General features: G+C 35.3%; 1 protein-coding gene across 1 annotated transcript; it reads left to right on the plus strand.

The window, feature by feature from the left end:
- The first annotated feature begins 4,272 nt into the window (after positions 1 to 4,272).
- LOC121414454 (quinone oxidoreductase PIG3-like) lies at positions 4,273 to 13,397 on the plus strand. The gene is given in 8 exon segments (XM_041607634.1): positions 4,273 to 4,437; positions 6,227 to 6,335; positions 6,545 to 6,568; positions 6,571 to 6,706; positions 8,708 to 8,916; positions 10,431 to 10,627; positions 12,034 to 12,255; positions 13,345 to 13,397. Coding segments are annotated over 7 exon segments (1,035 nt in total). The 5' UTR covers positions 4,273 to 4,296; the 3' UTR covers positions 12,253 to 12,255; positions 13,345 to 13,397.
- The last annotated feature ends 1,069 nt before the right edge of the window (positions 13,398 to 14,466 follow it).

Below are 14,466 nucleotides of genomic sequence, written 5' to 3' on the forward strand. Positions count from 1 at the left end.
AGAAAACCTGCTCCAGTGAGTTCGGTATAGCCAACATGGGTTCTGGGACCAGAACAGTTAATGAATCTAACAATTTTATTCTGTATAATTTTCAACTTCTTTTTATCGAGTTCGCTTATGCCACTATACCAAGCAGGGTTAGCATAGTCAAATAAACTCTGAATAAGTGCAAAACAGAGAATACGCCTTGCTTTTTGATCCATACAACTTTGATACCTGTACAAAATTTCAAACGGGCATTCGCCTTTTTTACGATTGATTCTACTAAAGATGAAAAATAGTAGACCCTTTCACCTTTCATTTCTTCTAAGGTTAGACCAAATACCACCCGGGGGTTCAATAACCCACTAGATATGACATATTGCATATTAACCGAAAATATACAAAATAATAAAAAGGTAAAACAAACTCACAAAACAGACTGAAGTCTCCATACATTAAAAAATTACAGAGTGCATACAGTGCAGCACTTTTTTTAATTATTATTATGCTCAGGCCTATATTTTTTGGCAATGATTGGTTTTATCGGTGGCTTTCTAACATAAGATATCTCTGGATATAATTATCTAAAATATAAAACAGCGTGACATTATGCAGGGGTGGATCCAGCTTTCGCTATTAGTAGGGGTTGCGAAAAAAATTACCTGTATTTTCCCCGATCGGCCGCTCAAAGTTGATTTTGAAGGGGTAGTCCTATAATAGTCACTTCTTAGCTATATTTTTATAAAACAACATACATATGTAATAATTTCATAAGCCCCATTTAAATAGTGAGAGAGAGAAGCGAGAGCTTTTTTTTTATTTCGTCTATTTTGTCCTGAAATTGAAAAGGCTGGGCAGCCCTGAGCAAGATTTATTTGTAATTATATAATTTCTGCGAGCGCAAAGGGTAAGTAGAAGTTTTTAATATTATGTTCTGGCCTGATAGTAATTAAGGTATCTGTTAGGGACAGTTAGCCACGATTTCAACAAGGCGAGCGCGCCAAGCGAGAGCTGATGATTTTTTATATTCCGAACTAAAAAATTGACATTCTATAAGCACTTTTTGTAATCATGAACTGGATAGGTATATAACTAAATAATGCGAGCTGAATAAAAAATAGATTTAGACCAAAAACGGGACACTATATTCATATTTTGCAAATTATAATGAAAGGGTGGGTAATTGAACATGTTCCTACATAAATAATGCGAGCGCGAAGAGCGAGCAGAAAAATTGTTATATTCTGATCTAAATAAACTGGATATTCAAACATGCATGTTTTAAATAAAGACAACTCTGTATCTCAATGAACACGCGTGCGCTTGCTTTAAATTTATACCTATAATCTGGACATTCGACATTTTATCATGAAAATGAATGATGCGAGCGCGCAGCTCGAGCCGAAAATATTGGCGATCTGAAAAAAAGTCAATTTGAGCACTTATTCAAGCACTGTGTATAGGAAAATTGTGAAGTGGATATGGATTGCACTTTATGCGAGCTCTAAGCGCGAGCTGATATTTTTTATGTTATCATTTCGACCTATATAGGACCGGGACACTCATACATAAGGACATTTTATGAAAATGATGACTATCTTTCTATCCCTTCCTATATCCCTCTTCCTATATAAGCTCGAACTAAACTTGTCGAGATTCCTTTCTACTATTATAAGGAATTCATGAAAATGTTATCATCTTATTTATCAATCTAATAAGCCTTATGAGAGCGCGAAATTTTTCGATAGTTTTAAGGTCTGACAACTGGACATTTTAAGCACTCATTATGAATAGGATGCATGGGTTAATATATTTATAACAATTAATTTGACCGCAAATCGCGGGCCGATTTTTTTTTATATAAACTGCATGTCATCATGGTCATGAAAGGGGGATTTTAAGTAGTTTGTTATATAATTATTATATAGAGGTATATACTCTACTCACCAATCAAAATGCAAGCGCGCAATGCTAGCTGATAAGTTTTGATAATCCAACCTGAAAAGGGATATACCGTATTTATATCTTAATGGAATAAACGAAGAGAATATGTAAATGTATTTGACAAAACAAATACAGTAATGTGAGTGCGCAGAGAGAGCTGAAAATGTTGATACTCAGGTAATAAAATATATATAGTTACAGAGCACTTAAAAAAATCAGTTGGTAGAAATCAAACAAAATAATGGAAGCTCGATGTCGGAATGCGCCTCCCGTACTTCACTCCCCCCCCACCCACTTTTTTTTCTTCCAAAACCGTGTACAAAAACGTAAAAATTACCATATGATTATGACGTTTGCATGGTCAGCCCACTTTGAAAACCGTTCCACGGCCCCTGTTAGGTTGCAGTCTATACGAGTTAAAAATTTTGCAGCTATTATAAAGAAAAAAAAAAGAAAAAAGTAATTTTGGCTTGCTTTCTAGCTAGGAATTTTAAAGATAAATATGCTGAAAACAAAATAAAAACATTATTGTGAATAATTAAATTAAACACAATTAAACTCAACAATTTCAACTGTTACACAAACGGCTTACCATATAACGAGCTGTCTTCTTAGGCTGCTAATCTGGTAAGAATATTACTATTAATTAGCCCACCAAAACTATTCCACTTTTGCTATTCATATACCCTTTGTCCCTAGTGACTTGGATGACCATAAGGTCCAACAATTATTTTAGAACATTACTTTTAACCCCCCAAAACAGCTGAAATATGCGGGCTATGTTAGGTCACATTTATGTATTGTCCCATCCATGCATTTCTATGTCAGTGGGTTGCCTAGTGTCGATACTCGACTTTGCATTTTATTTTGTCTGATTTCTGATTTGGTGATATTCATTACTATAACTTATTGAAATTTTTGTAATTTACAAGGAGACAGCATTTCCTAATCCCAGGAGACGGTTATTTCGTGTTGATTTCGGCTGGAAATCATTCAAATGTGAAACATATCCAAACCAAAGATTCAAATTCTAAAACAAAAATTCTAAAGTAAAACAACAACGTAATTTTTCTCGGCAACATCATGTGACATGTCAAGTCTCATGACATTAGTCATTCACTCATCCAATGTACAAGTGTATGATATAAATTTTCCACTGTTAGGACTTCCTGTGTGGTGAAATAAGGTTGGCATTGTTTGGGCTTATTTTATATTGTTTTGGGGGAAAAATGCTTTATTTTTTGGTGCTCTCAGTATGTTACAAGCCTTGAATATCATAACCTTGTTCATTGAATGAGTGGAACAAGCCTTATTATTCATCAATGATCATGTTATAACTTGGTTCTGAAGTAAAGTGATTTATTGAATTATCTATTCTGAATTAAAAAGGAAAAATAACAATTCAAACCAACTTTCATGACTTTACTTTTCACCAATGTAGATCTATTCCAAACAAAATATAACTATGGAATAGATCTAAATTGGTGGAAAGTAAAATTTGGGTTACAAAAGTGATAATTTAAAGAAGTTTTAAAATGTGTGTTGTATGTTGCATAGATCTCGTAGATTCACCACAGGCAGAGTGGTTGCAGTGATTGTCGTTGAGTAACAAAATTTACACATTATGCATAATATTTTTACAGGAGACATTCGTTTGTCATTTTTCAAAATGAGCAATACCCATCAAACACTAGCACTGAGAATTGTAGGCCTATATCAAAATACCTTATATCATCGCTTCATTCAGTTTAAAAATGCAAATTAAATGGATCTCAAGAGGTAAATAAGTAAATCTCACAATTCAAACATTGCATTTCCTCATTCTAGTCATCAGTCGTTTAAGAAAAAAAATGAATATCAGTAATTCTACCTTCTTGCTTTCACCATTTCTCCTTATTCACTTTTATCCCGCTTTTGCTTTCTTTCCTTCTTGTTTTCTCCTTTTCTTTCTTTCTTTTTTTTCTTTCTTTCTTTCCTTCTTTCTTTCTTTCTTTCTTTCTTTCTTTCTTCCTTCCTTCCTTCCTTCCTTCCTTTTTTCCCCTTCTAAACCTGCATTAGCCAATTATGTCTCCAAATGTCATTTTTATTTGTTGTATTTGTTGAACTGTATTTTAATGTTAGTGTTCTTTTTTAGCACCAGCTAATGAGGAGAGTCTTTTAACAGAAATTTGATTTCTTTTGATAATCCCCAGCCATTAGCTGGTGTTCTTTCCTTTTTTGAGTGTTTTTTTTTATATTTATTTGATATTGCATATTGGATGTTGTACGATGATTATTTTCAATGTAATGAATTTGACTATTGTTATGAGTATATGAACCTGGAAATGAAATAAAATAAAACTTATTTGCAGACCGCCATTCCTGCTAATAATGATGCAAGCCGTGCAGCAGAGTGGAACAGGAGGCCCAGAGGTACTGGGTGTGGTCGAGGTACCCATCCCCAAACCTGGTCCACATGAACTCCTCATGAAGATACATTCATCGGCAATTAATAGAGCTGATACACTGCAGGTGAGAAATCAAGTCAAAGACTAAGGTTATCTTCATTACCTCACTGATTAACAGATCTAATAATGATAATGATGATGGTGATGATAGATTTTCTCTTAATAAAATACTTTCTCAGTTTATTTTCTTTTTTAATCATATCTTATTGAGATAAAATTAAATATTTCTCTATATCATAAAATGTTCACTCCCTCACTAATTAACAGATCTAATGATGATGATAATGACGGTGGTGATGATGATGTATTTTTTTCTTCATGAAATACAATATTGTCTATTTTAAAAAAATCATATCCTATTGAAAAAAACTGTCTTCATATTTCTTGATTTCACAAAAACGTACACAATTTTAGGTAATATGCTAAATGTAAATTAGCCTTATTGGGTAACTAGACCAAAAATCAATAGTTGGTCAATATTCTTTTTTGAAATGCAGTTTTGAGGATCACTGAATCCAGTGTCTTATTCCTGGAGGTTGGCAGGTGTGGTTTTAAACTGTAAAGGTCATGATGTGAAATTCCTTTTCCGAAGGAAGTTTCTTCCTTTTTTTGCTATTTTATTCCTTTTTTTATGTAGCACAAGGTTGGCAGCTTTGATGATGATGATAATGATGATAATAAAAATAATAATGATAATTATAAGAAGAATAACAATGAATATTTTAGTTATGATAATAACATTAATACAATTGATAATGGAAATAACACTGAAAATGAAAATAATATAATATTGATACTGATAATAGTAGTAATAGTAATGATGATGATGATGGTAGGCAGTTCCATAAAATATACATGTCCTACCCCCTATACATTGTATGTGGCACCTTCATGAAATATATGTCTCTGATTTCTGGTTCTTTTGACAGTCTGTAATGTTCTCAAAGGGCCATGACCTGGTCAGTTTATGAGAAAATTGGGGGTTGGACTTACAAAATGTTGATCATTTTATGGAATTGCCCTGATGATGATGATGATGATAATGATCATCATCCAAACACGTTCATGGTGCTAAACCAGCAGCAGTGTTGTCTGTAAACAAACTACAAATATAAAAAAAAAACTAATTGTACACTTTGCAAAATTTCAGACATTTTCTAGTACAAAGCACAAATTATCCCACTACGTGGCAAAGAAACTGTTGATTTCATAGATATTCAGGACCTTTTTTTGTATTTGGTACTGAAAACAATATATACTTGGCTATTTTATAACATACAAACATAAATGTTTGCGATGGATTGAAAATTAAGAAAAATCTGTTCTAATTGGTGCCTGATCAGTACTTTGAACAGTGTTAATGAAACAATGATCTTGATTGGCTAAAACTGTCATCTACTGACTAATTGCAAGCCATTGTGTATAGGAGACCTGGGCCCCGTGACACAAAGCTTATTGATTAATCACCAATTTGAAAGAAGAATTCTGATTGGTTCCTAGTCAGTCTACTGAGCAAAATGCGCATGAAACGATGATTTTGATAGGTCATTCCATTTGGCGATTAATGATTTAACCACGAGTTCCTGGTCTTGTTGAAGAAAGGTTGTGTGGCTTTGCCGTTCAAGATAAGATGAAACACATTCTATATGTCATTATGTGGTTCTGGTTGCAGAAAGTGTTGTTTGAGATTTGTGCTTGACTCTCTTTAATTCAATTTCAAAAGCAAGTGCAACAGTCCCTGGCCAGAAGATAAAGCCAAATAATTGAGCATTATGCTTTCTTAGGAAATTCACAGCAGATCCATGAAAGATGAAGGATGTAGTCAGATTAATTCCTTCTCTATCATTTTTTAGAGGCGTGGTTTATACCCTGTCCCCCCAGGATCAACATCAGTATTTGGACTAGAGGCTGCCGGAGAGGTGTATGATCTTGCCAACTCTACTCCAGGAAAATGGAAAAAAGGTAAAGATCTTGAATTATTTGAACTGTTTAATCATGTTATTTCTAAAGGCATCTCATAAAACATGATCACAAATTATTTTCATAATAATAGTTCCAACCCCAATATAAATTGTGTATTAAATGAAAACAACACAGTCTACCGTAATATGAAGAGTATGAATTATGAAATTGATTTATTTTTTAAGAGTAATTCTATCACCTTACACCAGGTGACCGAGTAATGGCCCTTCTCCCAGGGGAGGTAATGCACAGTATTCAACAGCCCATGAAGATCATCTGATCCCTGTTCCTGACCACCTGACCTTCCAAGAAGCAGCTGCTATTCCCGAAGTGTGGTTGACAGCTTTTCAGTTGCTGTACTTCATTGGTATGTTAAGAGCTTAAAATGGTTCCAGTCTTACACACTCATTGCTTTCTGGGCCCTGGTGCATAAAACTTCAACCAAATTTTATCTATTTTTCTTTAATTGGCAATTACCATGGTAACATTGCTCAGCTTCTTATCAAAACCAAAGCCGTCATAGGAGTTACATTGAAATGGCCAGTGTCATCTCTGTAGAACGGATAAAAAGTGACAGGCAGTGCCAACTGAAGCGCATTTTTTGCAACTCCATAAGTCAAATTCCAAAAGGAAGTCCAAAGTACAATGTAACTCAATTTCAAATCAACTTGGGTAATGGCAATTTAATGTATGTGTCAGAACAGGTGTCTGTTGAAGAAAGAGTTGCAATCAAACGTAACTCCTCAAATCAAACATAATGTTAACATAATTTGAACATTATGTTCAACCTATCGGATTCATTTATTTGGGACATGTGCTTGATTGAAGTTTTGATTAAAATAAACTCTTTCTCCAATGGGCCAGAGTCTCTTGGAATAAAGTAGCTCATTTAACCTAGGCAATTTTATAATCCTTGCTCAGGGGCCGCCAAAGCGGGGCGGGGGTTGTACAAAACCATACAAAATGGTGAAAAATTACCATACGATTGTGACTTTTTGCATGGTCAGCCCACTCAGCCCCCCCCCCTTTGAAAACCGTTCCGCAGCCCCCGTTGATCACATTCCAAATGATTTTCCTAGTTTAAGTCATTTTACTGGGAAAGGGAAATCCCATATAATAGTCTTTTGTACATCTAACCTCAAAATCTTTCCATTCTTGACGAACTACTCAAGCCTTGATAGTTTCTATATATATCTGTACACTTGATATTCAAATGAAGTGTATTATAAAATATTAAATCTGTATCATTAGGTTAGCAAAATTTAAAGCTCTGACACATCACCTAACTTAATGTTAATGAGAACGCTACATGTGCAGTGTCTTGTAATTTGTCTGAATAAGTCCTAGGATAGTAAGTTTACTGTGTCAGCAGGTAATTTATTCCTGCCGATAATGGTTGAAACCAAAATGGTGTTCTGGAAGGCTCAAGCTTTTTGGTTGATCAGTGGGGGGGGGGGGCCTGGAGGGGGGGGGGGTGGAAGGGGGGGCACTTCCATTGAAGTGTGGATACCATGCGTGACCAAAAGACATGTAAAATACTAAAAAGGATCTCTTTTTCATGATAGGGCATGTTACGTATGTAACGTAATAAGGGTGTCAAAAACACTAAAATAATGAAAAAAAAGGGTATATATTTTGCTAGGAAAACTATATATTTACGGTCCAATTTGACAGGGTATAAAAAGACTAAAATACTTCATACAGCATGTACATTTTGCCCGACACTACATGTACGTGTTTAGGGTTGGATTTCAGCGAGGTGTGTGGGGTGGTACTAAACCAAATGAAAGTCCCCTGGAAAGTCAAGGTAAAGCCGACATCCGTGACATAATAATTAAGATATCGTACTTGCTTAGGGGGTCAATTCAGGGAATACTTGTCATGGGTACCGTTTTGTTTCCAATACTTGTTAAGGGTAGAGTTTCACACACTAATACTTGTTAAGGGGTGCATGTTCAGAACATAGAAAATACTTGTTTAGGTTACTTTTCGAAAATCCATGGACACGCATGGCATCTACTTGTCAATGGAAGTGGCCCCCGTGGGTTAATCTACTTAAATTTCTTTGGGTTGCATCTTTTGGATTTGAGATCATTGCAACATATTATGTGAACTAGTAAACAGAGGCAAATCATATCAGGAAGATTTCATACAGGGGGTGGGACTAAAGCACATACTGTATGGGAGGCGGTCCTAAAGCTAAGCACCACTTTCATGTGCGTGCAATTTCGATTGCAAACTGCGCGCTCTGTGTGTGGAGCTAGTGACTGCAGTGAGACGAATGATTACTGTTCAGTATTTTCTACAGAGGCTACAATAAATCGCTAAATACTTTATGGAATCGCCCTGCTCTCATATCTTGATACAGCAAGCTTGAAGAAAGGGGACATAGTCTTGATCCATGCTGGTGGAAGTGGTGTTGGTACAGCTGCCACTCAGCTTGTGAAGGAGGCTGGAGGTATCCCGATTGTGACGGCTGGTAAAGAGGCCAAGCTTCAGAAGGCCCGAAGTCTAGGGGCTGTGGAAGCTTTCAATTACAAGGAGGTGGATTTTGCAGAGAAAGTTCTTGAGGTTACGCAAGGTATGATTCAACAATAATAAACCACTTTTTTGTCCAAGTTTTTAAGCTTAATAATGGAGGACATCTGTTTTCCATTGTTGAAGTTTGAATCTAGTTCCATTTATCAGACAGGAGTGCACGTTCTTTTAGACCCTATGGCCCGTATTCTGAAGCCGGGTTTAACTGAAACTCGGGTTTAAAGTTGTGGTTTAAGTATGGACAGCCAATTGTTACATAATCACTAACACTAGAGATATCATACTTAAACTCATTCGGCTCTCAAATCATTCATAATTGTGTAGGAAGTAGAAATAGATGATTGTCTTCACCATCGATGAATCAGGAAAGAGCACAGTAAACATAAGAAACATACAACTTAATAAAATTTTGATACTTTGGCTTCCCATACTTAAACCCCAACTTTAAACCTGAGTTAAAGTTAAACCTGACTTCAGAATACGGGCCTCGGAATGCACAGGCTGAATTAACGCTACTTTATACATGGAATGTGTATAAATAATTTATTCAGTTGAAAATATTTTGTGAATTCTGGCCATTATGTTTACATGTAGGAAAAATATGGCTTGACTGGTAGTGTGGTATTGTCATTTTGGGTATTAACCCTAACTTAAAGGACAAGTCCACCCCAACAAAAAGATGATTTGCATAACATTGAAAATTTCATCAAAATCGGATGACTTGTAAAATAAGAAGGTTATGACATTGAAAAGTTTTTCTTATTTTCACAAAACACTTATATGCACACCCTGGTCAGTATGCAAATAAGGAGACAGATGACATCATCCATTCACTATTTCTTTTGTATTGTATTACATGAAATAGGGAATATTCTATTTTTCTCTTCATTGTCAAGTGAAACAACAATTAATTCCTCGCTGAACATGTGAAATGAGCATTGTTTATTACTATATGTTTCAATCAAGTTGCTTATTATTGTCAAATATATAAGAAATGAAATATTGTATAATTCAAACAAGAAAAAAACAAAAGAAATAGTGAGTGAGGGACATCATCGACTGTCTCATTTAAGTTGTGCATATCACTGTTTTGTAAAAAACAAACAAAACTTTAATATGTCATAACTTTCTTATTTTACATCCGATTTTGATGAAATTATCAGCGTTTTACTAGTTTGATTTTGTCTATTATTCATATCAACATTTTTCTTGGGTGGACTTGACCTTTTAATAAGACCATACTTTGTGATGTGCCAGTTACTAAGTTACGATTTTATTCTGAAACAATAATAAAAATGATGATAATGTGTCAATTTATCCAGTGCAAGTACTTTATACTCTACTGCGAATGATACTTGGTACCATATTATTACCCTGGCTGTAAAATAAAGTGAGAATATATTGTGTGTATACAAATGATCTTTTTTTGATAAATATTAAAGAAGGGAGATGAAAACATAGCATTCCATGGAAGTATAAAGTAAAATTACTTTTTTGTTTGGAGTTAAATTTGGGTTTGATTAATGGATTATGACCCATTGTGATTTTCTATTCTAGGTAAAGGAGTGAACATTGTCCTGGATTGTGTTGGAGGATCGTACTGGGAGAAAAATGTGAAGGCGATGGCTCCCGATGCCACGTGGGTGCTGTATGGACTGATGGGCGGACCCAAGGTAGAGGGCGCCCTTCTGGGAGCTGTTCTTCGTAAACGCATCAGCATCCGAGGCACCACACTCAGACCAAGATCAGATGAGGTACAAATTTTGGATGATCTGTGAAGGTTTGCATAGTGGAAGAGGTTTAGGGTTCACCTTAACCCTAAACTGACCGGGGAGTTGAATCAACCCCCCGTCAACATTTTCTGCGATCATTCCGCCGTGCGAAATTTTTTGACCGCGCCACTCACAGAGTTAATACTTTTAAGTCTCGCGCATCTTTTGAGACCAAATTTGCAACGCCCGGGTATGCGGTTCAAAATTACGCAACATTTTGTAAGTGCATGTCAGACCCAAAATTGTTCCAAAACGTGATTTTGTGTACAAAGTCAATGCAAATTCAGTTTTCTCATCTTATTCATAAAGATATGATTATTTTTGCTTTAAACTGCTGAAATCCATTGATTTTAGCATAATTATGCTTCTTAAAGGTTGTGCAATAAATCTGGTGAAAAAAACAAAGAAAAACAAAAGGTTGAAAAACAGAGAAATACATAAGAAATTCATAAAACAATAAAATACATAAGAAATTGATTTCCAAACCCGAGTTTTTTTCAATTGCGATTGTTAAGAATGCAACAAAGAAAAATTTTAACCAAAAATTAGCATTCTAGGAGCTTAAGTGAATTAGAGCAAAAGGTACGATTTATACATAAATTAGCATAATTAATTCATATAAAATAAAATCTCTTGATTTTGGAAAATTTTATTATACAGCCTTGTAGATTGCAAACTACCAGCGTGCAAATTTTTGTGGCGCTCGCGTGAATCAACCCCCCCAGCCAAAGAACAGCCAAAAAAGCCCGGCCTAGTTAGGGTTAAGCTTTGTTCTAAAAAATCGGTTGGATGGTGGAGTGATAAGGATGAAAATTGTAAGGTGGGAATGGAAAATATTAATGAAAAGTGAGAAGTATCTTTCATTATACACGGTGTAGTTCTTAAAGCATGTCTTTAGCTGTAGTAAATGCCCCCAATGTGGTTATCACTTTTTCATTTCATTACTAGTTTATATGAAGGTGTATATCCTAAAAGGATAGGTATGAAATGAAAATGTGATTTACAGGATGAATTCAGTGATTGTACCTGAATATTTACTTTCCTCGGGTGCCTGATCAAAATAGATATCTGCATGCTTTTGTATAATATATACATTTATATAAAACTTATTCCAAAGCATTTTATGAACTGAAAACTTTGGGGTATAATCATTGCCTGTAGTTCCAATCACTTAATTTGTAAAATTCGGCAATATAATATCTATCTATCTATCCATCCATCCATCCATTCATCCATCCCTCCATCCATCCATCCATCCATCTATCTATCTCCGTTTATTTAACTTTCTGTCTTTCTTCTTTCATTTCTTCTCTTCTTTCCTCTTGTTCTATCTATACTATGGAACTTATTATATGGAATGTATCCATCCCTCTCTGATTTCTCTGCAGTACAAAGCTGAGTTGATCAAGGCATTCACTGAGAGGGCCCTGCCCCACTTCACACCCTCATCACCAGGAGAGCAACCTCATTTCCAGCCGATCGTTGATCGCATCTTCCAGCTAGAGGAGATCTCGGCTGCTCACCAGTACATGGATGAGAATAAAACAATGGGCAAGGTCATACTCAGTGTTACCCACAGTAATAGTAAACCTTCAGATGAATTATAAACAGTATGTAGCATATTTTCACTTTCTTTTCTTCAGTTTTACAATCATTAAAATCAAATTCAAGGAGTGGCAGTGAGTTTGAGAGAAAGTCAGAGAACATTACTGTTGTATCATCATGTTCAGAAATAGCTTTAGCAAGCCAAATGTTTATAAGTAATGAAAACTTACTGAAAAGCAATATCTGCCTCTAAAATGTCGTCGTTATGATGATGCTAACGCAGATAATCACATGTGGGCTTGTGCTTTATAATATACATGTACCTTTGAAAGAAAAACCCATCTTATGGCATACTGCCTTGTTATTGTGCTTATTACCCAGTTCGTACTCCCTTTTTTCCTAATCAATTTGAGATGTAATGTCAATTCATATTAACATATGAAAGGTCATTTTGTTTGATCCTGTTATTATACCATTTGTTTCTCGGACTGGAGTTAAAAGTTGTGATTTGGAGTATGTCATCAGTGGAAGCACATTGTCAACACACTTCATTTGCCTCTCCTTTTTTTGTTCCCTGCTGAAATGTCATGAATGTCTTTTTGAAGTACAAGAATAGTTTGTACTAGGGGTGAAGCCATAGGCACTTGCCCGATTGCCCAGGGCAAGTAAAAGTTAGAGTCGGGCAAGTGCTGTGAAGCAAAGAACAAAACTTGCCCGAATAGGGCAAGCAAAATTCTCACAGTAGAATGACCCAAATTTAGGGTCGATATGATATGATATCGACCTTAAGTTTGGTCATGGCAGGTTTCTAAAACTACAAAACTTTATATGAAGAGGTGAAACTTCTTTTTTCAAGGATTTTTCGGGAAAGTGAAATAGATTTTGGGGCAAGTATATTCCAACTGTTTGAATACTTTACTTGCCCGATCGGGCAAGTGCTTCTAAGAAGTTATGCAGCACCCTGGGTGAAGCCTTGAAGAATATCATCCATTTGGTCCAAATTCAAATATAGGCTGACGAATTATGAATCAAAATCAGAACAAACTTTGTAATATATTCTACTATGTTTCAACGGGATGCATACATCATCTTGAGGCGGGGAATGAGACTGCACTACATTTTTGGGACGTTTTCCTGACCTTTCTCACACTCAGGACAAGTCTTTGAGCCATTTCAGATGCCAAGTGGCCCGGCCCCGAGCTCCTAACGAAAGAAGATCACGTCACATCCTTGAGTCTGCTAAATTTCCCCACCAAGGCCCTCTCCAAAAACTCTGCAGTCTCATTCCGTTGCCTGGCGATGATGGCTGCATCCCAGCGAAACCTAGCAGACTTCTTTTAACGGTAAGTACAGATTTCAATTCATAATTCTTCAGCTATGTTATATGGATTGGTTAGAGATTGCAATAAATAGGAATTTATGATTGAATAATGCTTTACTACTAGGCAAATGCTATTTTGTTCAGATATGGATATTACTTTGTAACATTCAATTATATTATTGAAGCACATGCTCATTCTCTGCTTGTGCCAACTAGACTGGATTCTAAAATTGATCTCACATTCAAATCGCTACCACAAGAGTACTAAATAAGTGCATAATGTCTTAACGCACAAATTAGTAAGTCATATACTATTGCCTTTTATTCATGTATATCAGTCAACATTCATATTTCGGTACTTGTAGCTGCATATTATTTGTGTTGTGATTTACAGCTGTCCAATAAATGATGCAGTAACACAAAGATTTCAACAAACGAGTCAGAGAGATAGAAAATTCAATTTATTATTACAGAGAGCAAAACAATATCTGCACTGGCAGTAAATCTGCGAAACAAAAATTCATGTATCTGGCGACATCAAATCTATGCAGATACACAGGCACAATTACAATATAGCCCTCAATTAGGGTTCCCCTGCACTACACGTAGCTGTACTGAAAACGAGAGCAACATTTTGCCATATTCCACACTCTATTTGATCAAGATACATGTACAAGCTTGAAATATGTTCTCATAAAAACAAGTCAATATTATACATGCATTACATACAGCTGAAGGGAATATTTATGATATTAACTGTCTCTGTAATTTTAGGGCATATACAGTAAAGACATATTGCCCTTATAAAGCCTTATTTTCCTTTGATTCAAGGCAAAGCCATTTAATATTGTAGCACATACTAGTTATAAATACATATATATATATATATATATATATATATATATATATATATATAGCACATACTATATATATATCTATAAAACATACTTAATAA

Source organism: Lytechinus variegatus, chromosome 4 (genome assembly GCF_018143015.1).
Source record: "Lytechinus variegatus isolate NC3 chromosome 4, Lvar_3.0, whole genome shotgun sequence".
Lineage (NCBI taxonomy): Eukaryota > Metazoa > Echinodermata > Echinoidea > Temnopleuroida > Toxopneustidae > Lytechinus > Lytechinus variegatus.